The sequence below is a fragment of the Etheostoma cragini genome, chromosome 9 (assembly GCF_013103735.1).
Source record: "Etheostoma cragini isolate CJK2018 chromosome 9, CSU_Ecrag_1.0, whole genome shotgun sequence".
In the NCBI taxonomy this organism is placed as follows: domain Eukaryota; kingdom Metazoa; phylum Chordata; class Actinopteri; order Perciformes; family Percidae; genus Etheostoma; species Etheostoma cragini.
Window position 1 is genome coordinate 23,576,233 of NC_048415.1, and position 19,834 is coordinate 23,596,066.

Here is a 19,834-nt window from a genome sequence, read left to right on the forward strand (position 1 = left end):
TGTTGCCTTTCTATTTCACATTCTACACATATCTTTATTGTTTTTCCCTCATGACAGAAAATATGTGAATATTTCTTTTAGATTTAAAATCTCAGGTTCCCCAAAGGTTCTACTTAATGTTAACATGTAATGGATTCAAAGACTGTCACATTAGAGAAGCTCTAACCAGAAAATACTTTCTGGTAATTTTACTTGGTAATTGATTTAAACAACTAACTGCTTATCAAAATTGTCATCAATTTTCGATTGCTCAACCACTCATTCAGCACCAGACACACAAAACAAAGCACAGTTCCATCCTGAAGAGGTGAGCATCGCCATGCCGACTGCATCTCTTCTTTCCTCAGTTCAGAAGAGAAGACAACGCGGTGCTGGTGCAGAGGTCTGGGACATGGTTCCATCGGTTCCTTCTTAGCTGGATCCTCCCTGCACAGACGTCACGGCGTAGATGTCGTCCCGGCGCTGCGCCGTGATCGGGATCTGCTGCCGGATGTCGGCTAGGTACCGCAGGTCTGGGAACAGGTTCCACATGCAGATACAGAGGTTTAGTGTAGTGCTGCAACTTACCGTTTCTTTTATCATCGAGTAATCTCTTAAATATTTTTGCGGTTAATCGATTAGTGGGTGGTAGGGCTGGGCAATATATAAATATTATATTAATCTATAACCCGTCATTTCCACTTCTGGGATTGCTCTGCTGCTTCTGGAAATTATACCGGATGTCCCTCATTTTGGCCGGACGTCTGTCCCCGTCCTCTGTCTCTGTGTTGGTGCCCTAACCTGCGACTGATTTCTGAGGACTTTGGTTACCTGGTCCTCAGGTCTCTGCAGGGTAAATCCAGACTGCTACCTAGTTTATCGGTCCAATCTGAGGACTATGGTTACCTGGTTCTCAGGTCTCTGAGTGCTGTGTGGACTAGCCAGACCCTCTTCTGCAGCGCTGTGGAGGAAGGTCTGGCAATGCAAGACTAATATTATATTGATATCATCTTAGATTTTGGATATCGTAATATGACACAAGTGGTGTCTTTTCCTGGTTTTAAAGGCTGCATTACAGTAAAGCGATGTAATTTTCTGAACTTACCAGACTGTTCTCACACTTCTATTATTTGTCTTATTAAGACTCAGTCATAACTGTTGTTGGCTTGGTTGAAACTCTTACTATAAACAAACCTCCAGTAAGCTTGACTTACTGTAGGGCCCTAAGTAATCTATTTTATAGCTTTTTTAAATTTAGGTTTCAGGATTCTGTCATCACAGCAGCTATTGGGCTCTACATTAACGCTGCCATCAGTAGGGCCCTCACTTGCCACTGGGCTAAACTACTTCTCTGGGGGAAACCCTGTGATGATGTGGCACAGAAAGCAAACCAACGTTATATTGCAGCAACAAGGAGCCAGAACCTGGTCTAGCCCTCCTGTCTGCAGGAACAAGCAAACGGTTCTCCACTCACCAATGTCAGCATAAATCACAGCCTCCTCTGGTCCGGCCTTGGAGATCACTTCTCCCCTGCAACGACACAGTGCAACAATCAAAACCTAACACTGGAAAATCTTCACAGAAGACAAAATAAAAGCCATATGACACCAATTACTATGGAAAAAGACGTCATCAAGTACATTTACTAAACTTATGAGATGGTAAGAGTCCAACCACCAAACAATCCTGATCAGAACATAAAGGATTGAAATACTTTTGAGTTATCTTTTGCTTTCCTTTCATTTACTTAAGTCTCCCTCGCTACCCCATCATCACTAACTGGTGTTCCCTCTGATCCCTTTGACACAGCTACAGCCAGTATGATCTGGCCAGAGGATGCAGGTAGAAGGTAAAATGCTACAGCTTGATGTGTTACCATGGGTTTACAACAGTGCTGTGCCCCCAGGCCACGTAGGACGAGGTTTCATCTCTGGCGGGAGACGCCGTGGCCACGTACACTTGGTTATCAACCGCCCTGCGAAGGAGACAAAGAAACCATGAGCAAATCATACAGCAGGAAATTGTTGCTTTATTTAGTTATTGTTGCCCCTCTGGACCAGGGGTCTGGGGCGGGCGATAGGGAGAAAATCAAATATCTCGATATTTTGACCAAATAAATCAATATTGCAAAGATATGGTAGGGTTGACAATTGGTGCTTCAACAAAACATCTTTACACTAAGATTTTTGATAAATAATCATTAGTAATGTGGATATAAAAGGGTAAAGGCAAATAATAGAACAGCTGGAACAGTCAAACAGGCTCTTGTTGCAGAAAATACTTCTTTTCTGTGATGAAATCATATATCGAGATATACAATTACGTTGTCTAAATTAATAATAACAAGCAAATACTAACTCAATCTTCTCAGAAAATCTGTTGTGAAACATTTTGAGGTAATATCATTTGAAGTATTACAGATTTGTTTTAACATCACAATATTTTTGTGCATGCATGTACATAGCATATAGCTGGAATTTTTCCTTTCCTCTATAATTTCACTTGACATTGTTTACCACATTGTTGATGATTATTCATCCAAAATCTCAATGTAGAAGATATTTTGTGGTAGTGCCACTTGTCAACCCTATAATATCATCTCAAGATCAATATCAATGTTTTTGGTCAAGAATATCCTGATATCTGATTTTCTCCATATTGTCCCGCCATGCCTATAGAAGATACTTGGTATCAAAGTAAAATGTGTCTTCACTAGGTAACGAAGTGTTTGAGGACAATGACTGGGACTGTGAGTCTGACCTCCCCCTCTGAAGCAGCTCCCAGTGAGCTGGACCTGTGGTCATGTTGAAGGCTCCAGGGTAGACCAGCAGCTGACAGCCTGAGGACAACAGGACACCCCCATCAACCCTGCCGTACACAACATTAACAAAAAGCCCAGGGGAAACCACGTCCAATCACACACTGACCTTCTCTGCTGTAGAGCTGCGCCAGCTCAGCAAACCTCATGTCGTAGCAAATCCCCACACCCACCTTACAGAAGGCTGGCGGAGGAGTAACACAGTAAACAGATTCAGAAGGAGCTCGTCCGGCTGCAAGGATGAAAACACGAGCCGGAGACATGTCACTCACGTGTTTGGAACATCGACAAACTGTTGCCTGGGCTCAGAGTCTCGGACTCCCGGAAGCGGATTTTCCCCGGAATGTCAATATCAAAGAGGTGAATCTTCAAGGAGGAAACATGACGAGAAGAACTAAGATGGGGAATGTCCTGCTGTGATATATGTGAGGTTATTAAGTAAACACATGGCAAATGAACTAGTGCTGTTGATGCACACATACCTTCCTGTGTTTAAGAATGAGCTCTCCATCAGGCCCAAACACTGTGCAGCTGTTGTACAACTTCCCCCCGTCCTCTTCGGGGATGGATCCTGGGGAACAAGTCACACTGGTCAGTGCTCCACTGTGGAAAAACAGCTTTAGCTTGTTGTAGTATTTCCTTGGTGATCTGTGCACAGAAACAAGATTGTTGTAGCTAGAAGAAGCATCTTCTGTAGAAGAAGAGCATCCAATGTAATAAAACAGTTAGGCATTCAATGTATTCTGGAAGTTTTCTGTGATGAAGGTAAATGAAGATTATTTTGCTTTTGGTTGCGCCAAATTATATAACTATTAGCCTCATCTACCAAGATTTCCCACACTTCTCAGATTTACTTCTAATAACTCCCAGAGAGAAAAAGTGTATGACTTTCTACAGCATTTTGGCATATAGCAGCAAAAGCACAGGTGTGACTAATGTCTGAATATGATGTAGGTGTGCCAGTTCCATGCTCCACGCCTCACCCATGGACACACTTCACGTGAGCTTATCTGGCAAAAAGTCTGTCGTTTAAAAAGCTTATTGTGGGTCGTATAGAGCACGATCAACCCTCGTCCTAGAGGCTGTTATATATATTTGAAAATGAAACACTGCATTGGTTGTAAATGGTTCATCATCCACTTGTCAAACATGTACTGTTGGCCATTTGCACATTGTCTCATTGCTTTTTAAAGTGGAAAACTGCTGCTGTATCATGGGAATTTTCCCATTGTGGGTTGAAGAAAGTTTTATCTAATCTAATCTCATCTAGTGAAATCAGATTAAATGAGACTAAAACTGTAAACAAGAAACAGTGACAGTTTTGCCAGTTGCTAAGCAATGCTTTTGCCATTATTTTAAGCTGTTACTTTAAGCTGCTCCCTCTGCTAAAAACACAATATTTCAGTCGAGATCATGTATTAACTCTGCTGCTGGTGGAAAAGGTCTGTTAGCCTTTAACTCTGTTAATTTAACTAATACCAAAACCTGATGTGTGCAGTACTGGTGTTCTAGATAGAAAGGCCTGCTGGCATAACACCTTTATGAACTACATTACATTTAAAATAAATACATGAACCAACACAAGAGTAGTGGAGTGGGCAGGGTTTATATCCAGGGAAAATCTTATCTCGAAATATTTTCTGAAAAATTGACACATTTGTAACACATTGCCACAATATAATACTGTATTATATATAAGTTTCACAGCAGAATTATCATTAGAAGTCAACAATCAGATGCAGATTTACAGTAAAGGAGATACTTCCTGGACTCTGTTAGGCGGCCTACCTCCCACTAGATACACCTTGCTGTCCCTCGCCGCCTCGGACAGCACCTGCGTGGACTCCCCGGGGATCCTCTCCGCATACTCCGGGAAGAAGCTGCTTCCATAGGGAGAATTGAAGCATTCCTGTAGGGTTAATGACAGGTGACAGACAGCAGGAGGTCAATGCTGACTCATGTACTGAGCACAAGTCACAAGTCCCCCCCACCCCCACCCCCACCCCCCAGCTCACCGGCAGCAGCACCACCTGGCTGCCCTGCCCCGCAGCCTCCTTCACCAGCCCCCGGACTCTGCTCAGGTTGTCCGCCTTGACGCTCGAGACCTGCAGCTGGACCACAGCCAGGCGGAACTCTAACAACCAGAACCAGAACCAGAACCAGGGTTGTTGCCACAGACTGTATATATTAATTCATATTAACCGTCTATGGTTATTGCTAACGTTACAACTTTAAAACTGTGTCAACACATTTACGAACTGAAGAACTAACATGGCTTTATGTGCATAGTTAGCATAACTTAACTTTAATTGAAATAAATGAGCCACCACGCAGTAGAGAACTTTGTACTTACTGGACATCGCTTTAGCTAAAGTGGACATAAATGCAGAGTAGTCTTGTTTGGTGACACAGTCCACAGCTGCAGGGCACGTGATCCGGATGGCTTTGTGGTTTTCAAAATAAGAGTCTCCAGTTAGTCCTGCCAGTAACGGGTCCGGGTTCTCTGGCCCGGGTGTTGCGACGTCAGGCAGGTCCGGTAAAACAACACACATCGATACAAAGGAAGGATAACGAAGTCCTGCAGATTCCAGCTGATTGTTCCTCTATCTTATCTATTAAAGTCACACAATGACACATGCTAGAGCGAATGTAGTTCAGCACCATTAATGTGAAGTTTAGAGACGAAGTTACGTCACCTGGGGGAGGGGGTCAGCGCATGCCTTCCTCGTTGGTTAATTAGCACATTTCTTAAAAATTAACATAATTGACACTACAGGGGTTACTCAACATGAACACGAATTCATTGTGCATATACTATTTACACTGCAAAGAATTTACATTTTGAATGTTTGGACCTTTATTAATTCTTATGCATTAGTTGAAGGTAAAGACAGAGGGGACTATTTAGACTTTTCATATTGCCACAGGCTGTTGAGCAGGAGATATTTGTTTACCTAGCTTCCATTCAGCATTTCAAACCCAGAAAGCAGGGCATTGCTGTTCCACTATGACTCGTTTACAGTGGTCAGAAATTCTAATATTTAAACAAGAGTATATACTCTGCAAATAGCTTTCCAACAGAGGGAAAATGTGAATGCTCTGTGTAGTGTCTCCGTCGCGTTGTAATGTAACCACAATTGGAATTTACACACATGTCACATAATGTATGAATGAGTATACTTCTACGGGTGCATTCAAATAACTCCATTTATTACAAAGAGAAACAATTAGAAAGTAATAGCAGTACATTAAGGTGCAAATTACAGTTGAGACATGTTGCATGTTGACTAGTGGTGACATCCTCTGCCAGTGAAGTTAGAGTAATTAAAGACTCCTGAGGATGTTCCAGTCAATACTCACAAATATCACAAAATAACAACACGAAGCATGGATTACATGGGAATGATGTGAAAGACTGGAGTGAAGAAAGAGGAGTCTTTGATCCAAGTTTTAGTTTTTGTCATCCATATTCTAAATGTGCCATATATTTTACTCACGTTGACCGCTCCCTCGTTTAGTTTTAGAGGAATGGGATTAATTGTCTCTGGACAAAAGTTTCAAGTGGGGCGGTCAGGAAGGTGCTGAATCACTTTAAACCCAGGCTACCTACACAACTCGACTTCCAACGCAAACTAATAAGCAAGCAAGAACAAAGCGAGGAAAAGATTAGAGGAGAAGCAGCGATCTGCTGGGATATGTTGCCACTATCACACATCGCAGGCAAGAGGCTGAAGGCAACAGTGGCAAGAAAACTAAAGCTGCTTAGTTTGGACTAAGACAATGGACAAGACAGACCTGAAAACAGATATCTGACTTTGCTTTTTTACAAATGATCTTTCTTTTCATTGCTTTTTAAGCTGCGTCGACAAGTGCAAAGCACAGTCCTTGCTACAGCGATCTTTTCTTTCTAAGCAGGTAGAAGTTAGCATAGTGTTGGTTCAATTACAATAATAGCCTTTCAGATGCCAATATAACCAGAGATTTATTTCAACTGGGCATTTTTTAAATCAGGTTAACCGGGGGAATAATAATTTACATGACTGGGATGGAAAAAATACTGGAGGTGCTCAGACTAATAGAATACTAGTGTAGCCCAGAGGGGCTGGGAACGGTGCTTTCTGACAGCTACATCAGACTACTACGAGATGATCTAATAATTCATTATTATATGTAAAAGCAGAGAATACATTTTCTCCCAGAAACTCTGTCAAAGGCATAATTCTTACTCTAGACAGAAAGGGAACTTCAACATGTGTATAAGCAGAAGCATATTCTAACCATCAGGATATGCTTTCAAAATGACTTTGCAAAGGTCTGAGCTGATATAGAGCAATTTACACATTATATATATATATATATATATATATATATATATGTACACACACACACCTATAAACATCCTCAAATAATTTCTATTTAAGGTGGCCTGCTGGAAAATAAAGTTATCAAAAACAGTTGTTGCGTTAGGAAACCCGCCTCATGTGCGTGTGAGCACTGGTTTTTATGTGTGTGTGTGTGTGTGTGTGTGTGTGAGTATGTGGGGGGTTACATCAGCTGAGCTATTTCCTACAAAACAGCTAAGTCAGAACTGAGATGCTGTAAGTCGAATGAGAAGGTCGGTCATGTAGTGGTTAAACAGCTGGGTCAGTACGCTACCTTAAGGCCAGAAGGAAGTTTGCCAAAGTACAATTGTAGATGATGAGATCCCATGTTCTATCAATGATTAAGAAAAACATACAGTAAAACCAATATTGTTTTTTTTTTTTTAACTTAGTGAAAGAGAATGGCTGGACGACCGTGAAGTATTTCAACACTCACAGCCTGTCCCACAGGCCCAGGGCCAGCAGTGAGCCCGCCATGTCCCGAACACTGACACACAGGGCTTCACAGTCAACACTGCAGCGGTGCTTCCAGCAGGGAGGACGCCCGAGGGAGAGCGGGAGAAGGTTTCACTCTGGGCAGACAGAGACTCTCGTTACAGTTTGTGTCACAGCTGGCCATCACGGCCCCGGCGTCTCCCTTTACGAGCTCTCCAGAGCATCTAGGACTTTCATAATCTGCTGCTTAATGACTTTGGTGGCATCGCCTGCGTTGGGTATCAAATATCTGAGAGGAGGCAAACCAGAGGAAAGAGAAGTGAAATGAACAATTAACTACCAACAAACAAAATCTATGTCAAGCTTCTGTAAAAGAGTTTTATAATCATAATAAAGTTGTAATATTGTAAAAGAATGAATATAGATCTATTTTAGCCTGTTGCATTTATTCTCCAGGAATCATCTCTAAATGCGCCCTATTCAAATGTGTTCATGCAGTGCGGTAAAGGAATATTACAAAATTTTGGGAAATGCTTATTTGCTTTCTTACAGAGAGTTAGATGAGAAGAAAAAAAACGTAACACTCGTGTATCTGTACCGTAATCTTTAGCCAGCAGACAATTAGCGTAGCTTAGCATAAAGACTGGAATGCACCCGACTGTTCAACAAGATTTTGTTACAGCACGCAGTTCCCAGTCAAACCACAAATTGTTGTTTTTACGTTTCTGTTTGTGTACAGTGAAACAAACGGCATATAGTGTGTTAATTACAGAGAATAGATTGTGCTGCCAGGCATATTTTTCAATCTTGGAGAGAGCCGGACTAGCAAATTCCCCTTACATCTAGTCTTTATGCTACGATCAGCGCCTGCTGGCTCTAGCTTTATATTGCCCTTATTAACATGAAATTGATCTTCTCATTCGCTGGTAAAAAAAAGTGAACAACAGCATTTCCAAAAATGTCATGTTATACAAATTTACATTTTTGATAAAAGAATTTTATGGCACTAGTATGTCTGAAAAACAATTTAGCAAGTTTCAAATTAGTTCAAAATTTGATCTTTTTTAGACAAATAATTAGCAGACAAGCACCTCTCAACTGCTGATATCTCCACTCCAGTTGAGTTGTTGCTGCCAAACTTGAATGTAATCAGTTCTGGGTGCTTCTTTTTGGATGTGATCTTCACCACAGAGTTCAGTGCTTGTCTGGATTGGATGTAGGCAAAGCCTTTCCTCGAGGCGATCTCCCGCAGGCAGTACATGTGAGTTGCTGTGATCAACAAGTGGCTGAAAAGAAAAACAGTTGACAGAGTCAGTTTTCCCATTCCGGATTCCTGAATGAATGAGACGCTTATTGTTCATTTTTAGGGAAGTGGGGATTAGTCACGTTTAAATGCAACTTCCCCTTCCTAGTTTCTAACCTTTGACACCCACGATAGATGAGAAGGTTGGGTGTCAGGGGGGTCATGTGAAGAAACACACTTTAGCAAATTCATTCAGGCAGCAACTCACCTTGGGAACATGTGGCCAGTTTCTTTCACCTCATTACATGGAATGTGATGCTTTACGTCTGGTTTGTTTGTCCAGGTCTGAATGTTGACAATCTCCTTTCTGTCGTCGTCTGACATGGATGAGCTGTCGATCTCATCTGCGGGAAAGGTGGGATGTAAAAAAATCAAAAAAAGTCACATTATTTAAATATTTTTTAGTTTAGAGGCATCCAACAGCAACCTTTTTATTTCCCCTGGAGCTACATTCTAAAGGGGTTTACCTGTATCATACTCCTCCTCATCACCAATACTGAAAACAGGTTTCACCCCCCGGTAAGGTTTGCCGACGCGGTCGCTGCTGCTCACGTGCCTAGAGATGGAAATCAACAGAACAACGTAGAGCGTCACATCAGCACTGAATGAAGGCTGTGAGGATACATAAATGCCTGTGATGAAAAGTCACAATTAAATACAGCAAGGTTGCACACAGCGATGGCATGAAGAGATCCTTAGCCCACTACTGCCAGATTAGGCTGTTAATTATATTGAAATAGGTTAAATGAGACCTTTATACTCCAGAAGAGCTAGATTAGTTAGTGTATGATATGCAGGGCCATTGCAGCAAAACTTATGGTTTATTTTGATGATTTCATAGTGGATTCTGCATAGCCCTGCCTATCATCTAAAAGAACTACAATGAAATGGAAATGGTGTTAAGATCATCTCCAAGCAAACAGCAGGGACGCTAAGGTTAAGGGCTGCACAATATATCTTTATTTTTTATCCATTGCAATATCAACTGGTGCAATAAACACATTGTGTAGGCTGCAACATATCGCGATAGACAAAGATATTTTGTTAGTTGTAAGAGTTTAAACTGTAACCGTCATTCCTTTTTTAGTGGTACCCTTTATGTTTAATTCAATGTTCAATTTGTTCAGTAAAAGAAAGTCAGAAATTATTTCACTTGTTTGATTTAAATTCAAAAGCATTTGCATTTGTTTGACCTCACTAAACCATCCAATCGGAAGTAGCGACGATTTTGATACTGTCAAACCTCCTCCTTATTTTTCAACAGCAGTCTACGGTATTACTGTGACGAATTAAAAATGATGACATAAGGCTCAGACGGCGTCACCAACCTGTTGGCTTGTGCCTACAACCTCCAGAAAGTGAATACTAAAACACCTCTCCCTTCTCATTAGGGAGCAAACCCAAATGCTGCCAAACTGCAGCATTTTTAGGCATTAAATAAGTTATATTTAATATTTCATCCTTGTCTCCCATATCAGTGCACCGCATCTTAACAATGTTCTCGCATATTTTCCTCGTATCGTGCAGCCCTGCTAAGGTGCTACCAATGACAACTGTCATTCAGAAAAGGGTCTCAGTGAGTTGTGGATGTAAAGATGCTTCCTGAAAGGCCACAGCAGCTTCAGTAATGCGGACTAAACAGCAGTGCTGAATGTTGTTAGTGAAAGCATGAAGACACATCTGGAACTTCTGGTACGCATAGTGTAGTTACATGAGTGAGCGGCGTGGGCAGAGATGCTGGTATACTACACATGCGTTAATGTGAAACAGGTTAACTGTCCTACAATCCTGCCACACTGGTGTGGGTCTACAGCCAGTGGGCATGCTGGGGATATCAGGGAGCTCTTACCGATCTGGAATCACCTTCTCTGGCCAGGGCAGATTGAAAGACATTCTAGCATGGAATAAGGTACAAGGTATGGTAAACTGAAACATGAAAAATAAGTTGCAAAACTAAAATGTCAGTTTAGAGTTATCAAATGACCACAGTCCGATTTGATTAGTCTAGTTGCTGTTCATCAGTCCAGTGTGATATTTCAGTTGTGTAGGAAGAAAAGTCTTATAAGTTTTTTTACAGACTAGATCGTTCACACCTGAAATCTGACTCAACGGATGTACATGGCTGGGATAAAGCCCTAAAGACATCTGGCACAGCTCTCACACGCTTGATTCTGCACCATCAGGGCTTAGTGCAACCCGGGATGATTGGGATTGGTTTGAAGAAATACAAACAAGCCGGAGCTTTTCTTCCCCTATCCCAGAATAGACAGGCGGTGTAGCCAGTCCATAATGGAATATTGCAGACAACACCGCAATAAGAGGTGTGGCAATGCAAGACTAAGTCAGGTTTAAATATATATCAAACCCTCATGACAAATAGCACCTATTACATTTTTACCATTAAACTCATTTTAGTTTATCTCACTTTATTGTGAGAGGAATGATAAATTTGAAATCTTGACAAATACTACAATTTAAAATTGTAGCAAAATTATAAATCCTAAAAATAAAGAAGCAAAGTATAAGAGTGTGTTGTAGAGTGTGTTTGAGATGGAGAGGAGGAACTGGGGGCTCACCTGTCTACGGGGGTGGCGGTGTTCTCGATGAAGCTGATCATCTTCTCTTTTACATTCACTGACTTGGACTTGAGAGCAAATGTCATTTTGTTGACCAAAGACTTAACGCCTTTGCCGTCTCCAGGACTACTTAGTGACTCTCCCTGTATCAGGAAAAAAAGATAATTATCTGTTTGAACAAGTAAAACTTTATTCAAATGAGTGTCCGTTTGTGTGTACACAAATGTTTCTGACCACTTACATCAGCAGAGCTGAGGCTGCTGTGAGACCCAGACGTGCTGACGATCCAGTGGATGTAGGACGAGTCGAGACCCTCAATATTCATGTCTACCAGATGCTTTTGGAGGGCTGAAATCACACAGATCTCAATGAGTTTTTTGTTTACTTCTCACTAATATTAAACCAGCATTTGTGACCAGGGGACAGATATATAAACAATGTGTTTGCACAAAATAGATGCATACGGCACTTCCCACGCATAAACTGGTATTAATAACAGAAGAATGTGTGGTTAGAGTGTGAGTTTCTAAAAAATACATCATAGCATGTGGACATGTTTTCTTTAACATGGAAATGAAATACAAGGTGAGAGATGTAGTCTAATCATAGAAGGGTTAGGTTGTTTGTTAGTCTTTATAGCAATATCTATATCAATAATTATTTCAACAAATTACTTGATTCAGTTTTTTTACATTGTGGGCATTATTTTAAATGCCTATATGAATGTCCTACTCATTTCATTTAACATGAAGAACTTTATAAAGTCGGTTTTGATATGAGTGCTGTGAAATCCCTGATGATAGCTGCTCCTTGAGAGTGGAAATGAGGCTTGTGCGCCCAGTTCAACAATGTTAGGAAGTTTTAAACAGAACCAGGCGTACTCAGATATTTCTGTCTGTGTGTACAGTGTTTAGGTCGGGAATCTGCACAGTTTAATGCTTCTGGCCCCAGGAGTCTCAGTCTTCTCATATTCACATACTTACCCATGAAACCTCCTTTAGCAATGCTGACATATTCTTTGTTTTTCTGTAACAGAAATCCTTTAATTAGCTCAAATGTTAGCAAGGAAAACATACAAAGGGAACACACATTGTGACATGATCTGTATTTGCCAAACAGGAGGCAAATCCCACTGCAGCAATGTTGTTAATTCTTCTCTTGTCATGTCCCTCACCTGCAGGAAGTGGGCCAACACCATGTTCATGTACATGTCCTCCTCCTCCCTGCCGCTGCCCATGAAGCACAGGTGCTCTCCGCTGGCAATGGAGCCCGACTCCAAAGACTGCTTCTGAGCTTCTAACAGGGACTTCACAGAGAGAGCAAACTCAGACGGGGTCTGGAGCATCTGTGAGAACAAAAGAAAAACACATTTATAATAATTATTATTTATTATTAGGGATGTCCCGATAAGCTTCTTTAACCACCTCGTTTCAATCTTTAAAATATTAAATATCTGCCAATAACAAGTCCTGATCCAATACTTGTAGTTGCTCAGATAACAGAGAAGCCCACTGTTTTTTTTGTTGACAAAAATAACTAAGTAAACAAAAGTAACTAAAATATGTTTCTTAGGGTTAATACATTTAAATTAGTTTTTTTCTCTCAACACCAAAACAGCTCACTCTGGATAGAGACAACCCTAGTCATACACTCCATGTATGTGAGCACAGAATCAATTTAGTCTACCCTCACCAGGTCGGAGTCCAGGTGGAAGGCCGTGGACAGGTGCCCAGCGTTGTACTGCTCTGCAGGCCTGCAATCCACCACAAAGAAACGTACCCCATCCTGGAAATAAAATCCATTATTATCACATTCATCTTCTCTTTCTTTCTACTCACAAGGCTAAGTGAGCGTTACCGACCTGCTGCAGCTGGTTGGCCTGCAGGATCTCAGGGACAGACACAGGGAGACACAGTGCCTGACTCAGGTCAGTGTCCTCTTCTTTCAGAGCCACCAGGCTGCTACCAAACAGGTTTTGGTTCATCTACAAGGGCAGGGCAAAGCAAACACACGATGGCTTTGAAACAATGACCTCTCTTGTGCAGCTGCCTTCGTCTCTTTGTTAGCAGTCTCATCTCAGTACCACTCTGTGTCTATTAAACACAAACGCATGCATAGTGCCTTACCTTTCTGAGAGACAGAGGGGTCTTGCTCTGGTAATACTGGGCCAGAGAAAACAAATCTTCAATGTCCTCCGATTCCAGGTGAGAAGGAGACGCTTCCAGCATTTCTTTGACAAAGAAAGTCTTGTTTAACGCCAGTGTTTAACAAGAGATTAAATGAATTTAGAAATAAAATGGTAGAAAGTCGGACTTACTGATGATGTCCTCTTTGCTGCTTCCATCGTCTGAAAGGATGGCCTCTCTAAGGGTAAATTTAACCAAGACAAATCAAGATTTACATTTAAGGTTAGTTATATTGGTATGATCATGTATCTGTGTAGCTTCCACTAGCGGCTGCCTACTTGGCATTGACGAGGATGATGAGCATGAGGAAGAAGATGAGGAAGGGGTCCGCTTGCCGGAGGTAGCAGTCCCACACGGCCTGGGTGACGTCTGGAGGGCAGTGGCTGGAAAACAGACTTCCCATCTGTGGAGGAAATCCAAACACACACAAGGACATGTAGAGTGGTTCAGACGTGGTCAGAAGCCCTGGATGTTTACATGTCAGAATGACTCGGACTGGGAAGACAGAACATACCCAGTTGATGGCGTAGGAGTCAGGTGTGATCTTTTTGGTGTCCAGGAAAGAGCAGAGCTCTGGCTCATGGTACTGCAGCAGTAGTCTGTACAGGTGGAAGGGCCGGCCGTTTGGCACGCAGTCCCTGAAATGGACATAATTACAACATTTAATTCAATTTATTTAGTATCAAATCATAGCAATTTACATATAGAGTAGTTCTAGACCACACTATAATTTACAGCTAAAGTCTCCATGTGCTGTCTATTATTGAAAGGAACGTAGTCCAGCATTGCCAGACCAATCTCCACAGCTCTGCGGAGGAAGGTCTGGAAACAGGATCATAAACTCCAGGATAGGAGAGCAGACGCTCAGGGGTTGTTTGCTTTTCTTTAAACCAATCAATCGTGTTGGGCGGTGCTAAGCTCCGGCCTCAGCAACAATACATCTGTAAAATGGTTTCAAGAGGGAACTTGTTCTGGTGGAACATTTGCACCCCGCAAAAGAAAAAACCACATCCAATAATAAATGAAGTGAACTTTTCACACGATTCAGTAATGTGAGCTATTTAAATCAGCTGATACACGGTTAAACCTAAATTGCTCTTACCAGTGTAGCACTGTGTCTATTTTGTCCACAGCAAATCCAACCGATAGGCCCTAAAACGTCCCAGTTAGGAAGTAAATGCCATAAAAATAGTCTTTGTAAATCTAGACAATGATTCCCCAAACGGTCCAAGCAGGCCAACCTGGTCACACAATCCAAATCTTCCTTAAAACTCAGAGGCTTTGGTTAATGTTGTTCTATCCAACGGAGGTTAAAGTTAACACAAAGACAGCCGGCAGCACCGGAACTACCCGGGAAGTTAACAGTCATGGATATAGACTACCCAGGAAGTTAACAGTCATGGATATAGACTACCCAGGAAGTTACCAGTCATGGATATAGACTAACCGGGAAGTTAACAGTCATGGATAGAGACTATGCGGAATGAAAAGAATAATCAAAACTGAAAGCCCACCTGGGGATGTATTTGTTCATGACAGCGTAGAAGCAGTTGTAGAGGTCGCTGCGGGGGAGCTGAAGCCCCAGCAGTGGTTTGAGCAGGTGCGGCCAGCTCAGCTCTGGGGTGAAGGAAATGTTGCGGGACTTGCAGTAGAACGTGATGACTGACTCAACGTCAGACACCATATCTCGCCTCTCTTCTTCTGATACTTTCAGCTGGTCTAAACATAGGAAACAACGCCAATTGTGCCTTAGAAACCTTTTTATTAGAAACATCAAACGAAAGTTGGCATCAATATTGAAAAAGAAGAGGCAGAGAAACGACCACTGAAAAACCTAAGTCATAGGTTTAGCACTACCAATAAATAATATATGAAAAGAGCCCTTTTTCTGTATGCCAAGCTGTTCTGGTCATTACTTTCATAAAAGGCTTTCTATATTGAGCACCAGATATTGTTTGTGTACCAGATCTTGTCAACTTATCAGAAGTGAAGTATAAATTAAAGAAGTAGAAATTAATTTGTTCCTCTGATCTCCTTCAGATACTGGCAGACCCTAAAATAACACAACCTCTCTTACTCCTGCTGTTGTCAGAAGTAAGTGAGTGAGTTACTTAAAAGAGCATTCCCCCCGATTAAGCATTACTCTGCTATTACACTGTGGGATTAACAACAGACAGGTAAAAAATTATAAAAAATCTACGCAGAAGAATCAGAGATTCTGTTTATTAATTTCACACATTCTTGTTGTTTGTCTAAACCTGGCACCTACGTTGACCAGGTCTAATCCTCTTCTAAATAATCAACACTCTAGGAATATTGACTCATTAATAATTTTATTATCACTATTATTTTGTCCTTAGACTTTCTTATACCTTATCGCTTGATTACAATATGTCTGGTACCTTTCATGTTAAGAGGAATTCTTGCCCTGGGCCTGCACAAACCACTACTTCACTAGTTCACTAGCACTGACTTCATCATGTTCATTGTTTGTTGCTGACTATGTACTTTTACTGCAGTAACTCCAAAATCCATAGAGTGTTTTTGAGGAAGTAAGGGCACATTCTTTTACTCACCAATCAGCTGTTGACTGCGGTTGTGAATGAGGGTCTGTTCTGGTAAATCGAGGACGCCGTCCCAGGGAGACAGGCTGTCTCCTTTTCCAGAGACATTTAGAGCGATCTGCCGACACAAAACAAGAAATCACTGCTCAACATGCAGCGAGTAAGTGATGAAAGGACACTCAATAAAACAAGTCATAGATGGATCTGTAATCAGTGACTCGACTGCTGCTCAAATATTAAACAACTAATCTACAGAGATATGGCTGTATGGCTTGATTTATTAAATTGTTACATTAGAGACAGACACAAAGCAATCTCTGCAACCCTAGGAATGTCCTTTTATTTTGTTTAAATCTAGCCTTAGTTCTTTATTTTTTAGAATGATTACAAGCAATGCTACACCATCTAAAAGTTGTTCAGGTATAATGAGTCACATGATGTACACAGAAATAGTTGCAATAATGAACATATTAGCAGATTACAACTGATAAACAAAATCTGAAGATGCTGGATGGTACTATTTTTCATACAAACCAAGATGTTAAAACATTATGATATGTCCTTCAGGTTAGACCGTGTTAACATCATAGCCGATGACACCAGACAACACTTGCAGCTTTTTAATTGGTTATTACTTGTGTCTATTTGTAAGTAAAAAGATAATTCTACAATGTCAATAGCTTGCCAGATTTTCAGATTTCTTGAATGAATATAAATGGGCTAATAAGAACCTAGAGTACCACTCAACTTTTCCTTATAAAATGTGTCCCAAATGTATCTATTCATCTCGTGCAATTTCACAACTCCCTCAATCTGTACATAAATGGTAGAATTAAAAGTTACTTCTAATACTTAAGTGCATTTAATATTTGAAGAATACTCTTGAAAATTGAGTTCAGTAAATAGCTACTTTAAGACTTTTACTCAAGTAATATTCTAAAAAGGAGATTTTAGCTTCTACCAAAGTCATTTTCTGGTAAGATACTTGTACTCAAGTATTGCTTTCAAGTACTTTATACAAGACTGCCAACAACCCTGTGAGGTCTATCAAGATGAAGGAGGGCTGGTGGCATTTTTATAAACCAGAAGTACTGTACTAACAGGTAGAAATATAGATGTTAACTAACTGTCCAAAGTACAACCTTTTAGTATTTGTCACATTTGGTGTAACACATACATCTTCAACCCCGCAGCACAGAAGATCTACACAATCACCACAGTTTAAAGATTAGTGTCTGTTCCTAATTTACGGCGTTGAATAATGGCTAGAAAAGCATTTTTTGCAGAACATTATGAAGTCACAGTGAAGTTGCCCTTTGACTTTTTGAATATTAAATGTAATCACATGATGTTATCCTATTAGACATTTGTGTGAAATGAATGTCGTCATAACTAGCGTAGTAATTATTGAGTTACTGCCAAAAACGCCACAGTAACATTGACATCTGACCTCCAACATCGAATCCAATGTGAACTTTAATTCCAAATTTAAAGAAATTCCCTCAAGTTGTTCCTGAGATATCGCAATGACAAAAAGAGGAAGGACAACCCAAAGTCATAATGCTTCTGCAATGGCTGTCACCAGCACGGAGGCATAAAAATATGTCGTTGGTATGTGGTTTCAAACAAAACTGAGGCCTTAACTGTGGGTGTACCACAAAGACCTTTACATTGTTAATTACTGATCTTTCCTGTCTGTTGACTTGTGTCTATGACGAGATTATTCCTAACTAATTGCATTTATGCAGCGTTGTAGAGGAGGGTCTGGTAATGCGAGACTATATTAGAAGTGAAACTGCTTTTTGTAATTGGTGGTCAGTTTCAGCCGGTGTGGACTGACTCCTGTCATGTGTCTCACCTTCCACATTTTGGCCCTGTGTTCAGCAGAATGCTCCTGGACCTGGATGATGCTTCTCTCCATCTCCATGTCAGAGCCGCCCGAGTCCAGAGCCTCAGCTAGATCCTGGTCCCTGAAAAGGCACAAACAATGACAAAAGTTCACAGATCAATCAAAGCATAAATCTTCATAAAAACAAAGATAAGAATTCTTATGTGTGACATCAATAACAATTGTAACAACAATACTGTAAACTCAATGCAGAAAATGACCCTTCACTGTAATAACTTATTTGCAGTCATATCGATTTACACTAGGTGAATCATATGTTTTTTGCTGTAATGATTAGAAATTTCATTGAGTATTAAGTAATTGAATATTTAAACTTTGATTATTTTGAAAATGGATTAATAATTTGAGCCACTTTTGAACTTAAATTACCAAACACTGAATGGGTAATTCTCGATCGGACAATATCAGCAATTTTCCACCATCACTTTGATCTATGGCAACTTGTACTGAGCACTTGGAATTATGGTATTCATATTTTGGTTACAAAACGTCAATAAGTTAAGATAAGGGTATATGTGCAGTTTAGTGACTATTAAACTGCAAAACCATCTATGCTCCCCTAACCTGTCACAACTAAGACCCACAACATTTAGACACTTTTTTATTTGACCAAAATTATTTGGGACACTAAACTGAACGTACACCATTTAATCGTCATCTAATGTAGTTGTGGTTCTACAAACACCAAAACAACGAAATGACACTAGGAATATGTAAAGGTGATTTTCCATACCGGGCAGATACCACGACACGTAAAGATAACGTTATGGGAATCAGTTTATGATGGCATTTATCTCGGTACGCCCCTCTTTGACTCTTGACAAGCCCATTACTTACAAACAATTTCACATATACTTTATCTTGTAATACAATTATATTACGCATATAACGTGTGAGGAACAAAGTGGAGCTAAAGCTAGCTAAGGCTACGGTTGTGTTCTGGGTGAAGGGAACAGAACTAGACAAACACCGGCCATCTAGCTAGTTATTGTTAGCTTGCTGGCTAAAGCGCTTTGCCTATAAACTTGTCAAAGCGAGAGAAAGAGATGGTACTATAAATGCTTTGACGGGTCTTTCTTAAAAGCTCTTTGAGTTAATTGTGTCCGACCTAACGGGGCTGCTAGCTAATTTATCCGAACCAACTTGGCTAGCTAGCTAATTAACGTAAGCTAGCTAGCCGCCGAGCAGAACGGTAACGTATGAACCTTGTTAACGTTACAGGCTAGCATCCCCAGTCAGCAGAACCGATTAACTACGCAAACTCATGTTTACTTAGGACACACCAAATGCTGTCAGATGAAACCCACACAATTCTTTGACAATTTAAAACGTCTGTTATAATGTTAGTCCGACAACATATTGTCTCACCAGCTGCCCAGAAGAGCTTCGTCCGCTGTATCCGCCATTGTTATGACGGGGACACGTCAATTCGGTCAATTCAAATGCCGTCAACACGGCAGACATGTCGTTCAACACTCAAAACTGCGATTGATAATTTAATCTGAGGATCTTTGCTGTAATAATTCCAGAGGATTGTCTAGTGGCCGCAACTAAACCTGGTCCTGGTCCTGGTCCTGGTCCTGGTCCGGATGTCAACTCTTAACCCTCCTGTTGTCCTTGGGTCAAATTTGACTTATTTTCAATGTTTTTATGTAAAAAATGTGGGTTACTTTCAACCAACT

General features: G+C 40.8%; 2 protein-coding genes across 3 annotated transcripts; both read right to left on the bottom strand.

The window, feature by feature from the left end:
• Positions 1 to 20: 20 nt before the first annotated feature.
• On the bottom strand, positions 21 to 5,261 carry nit2 (nitrilase family, member 2). Its single transcript, XM_034880823.1, has 10 exons — positions 5,151 to 5,261; positions 4,813 to 4,931; positions 4,586 to 4,706; positions 3,280 to 3,368; positions 3,070 to 3,163; positions 2,907 to 2,981; positions 2,740 to 2,818; positions 1,856 to 1,954; positions 1,454 to 1,509; positions 21 to 512 (listed from the first exon to the last, which is right to left on the bottom strand). Exons 1-10 carry the CDS (start codon positions 5,176 to 5,178, stop codon positions 412 to 414), a joined length of 861 nt encoding a protein of 286 aa, XP_034736714.1. The 5' UTR covers positions 5,179 to 5,261; the 3' UTR covers positions 21 to 411.
• Positions 5,262 to 7,515: 2,254 nt separating this feature from the next.
• On the bottom strand, positions 7,516 to 19,659 carry tbc1d23 (TBC1 domain family, member 23). 2 transcript variants are annotated; one of them, XM_034880789.1, is made up of 19 exons: positions 19,521 to 19,659; positions 18,102 to 18,213; positions 16,256 to 16,361; positions 15,194 to 15,398; positions 14,194 to 14,317; positions 13,958 to 14,082; positions 13,811 to 13,857; positions 13,620 to 13,723; positions 13,355 to 13,477; positions 13,186 to 13,278; positions 12,668 to 12,838; positions 12,477 to 12,519; positions 11,735 to 11,841; positions 11,494 to 11,636; positions 10,767 to 10,811; positions 9,385 to 9,473; positions 9,126 to 9,261; positions 8,706 to 8,900; positions 7,516 to 7,903 (listed from the first exon to the last, which is right to left on the bottom strand). In XM_034880789.1, exons 1-19 carry the CDS (start codon positions 19,556 to 19,558, stop codon positions 7,819 to 7,821), a joined length of 2,091 nt encoding a protein of 696 aa, XP_034736680.1. In that variant the 5' UTR covers positions 19,559 to 19,659; the 3' UTR covers positions 7,516 to 7,818. The 2 variants fall into 2 exon arrangements, with proteins under 2 accessions (XP_034736680.1, XP_034736682.1); XM_034880791.1 differs by lacking the exon at positions 10,767 to 10,811.
• Between the last annotated feature and the right edge of the window lie 175 nt (positions 19,660 to 19,834).

Bases quoted from the DNA above. Each gene is read 5' to 3' on its own strand.
- nit2 (XM_034880823.1), bottom strand. From the start codon at position 5,178: ATGTCCACTTTAGCTAAAGCGATGTCCA. The intron at 4,932-5,150 runs GTAAGTACAAAG...TCTGGTTGTTAG, and splicing joins TTTAGCTAAAGCGATGTCCA to AGTTCCGCCTGGCTGTGGTC. The intron at 513-1,453 runs GTGAGTGGAGAA...ACCTGTTCCCAG, and splicing joins TGTGATTTATGCTGACATTG to ACCTGCGGTACCTAGCCGAC.
- tbc1d23 (XM_034880789.1), bottom strand. From the start codon at position 19,558: ATGGCGGATACAGCGGACGAAGCTCTTCTGGGCAGCTG. The intron at 10,812-11,493 runs GTGAGCCCCCAG...ATTCCATGCTAG, and splicing joins ACCGCCACCCCCGTAGACAG to AATGTCTTTCAATCTGCCCT. The intron at 7,904-8,705 runs GTGCTTGTCTGC...GCCTCCTCTCAG, and splicing joins GAGATATCAGCAGTTGAGAG to ATATTTGATACCCAACGCAG.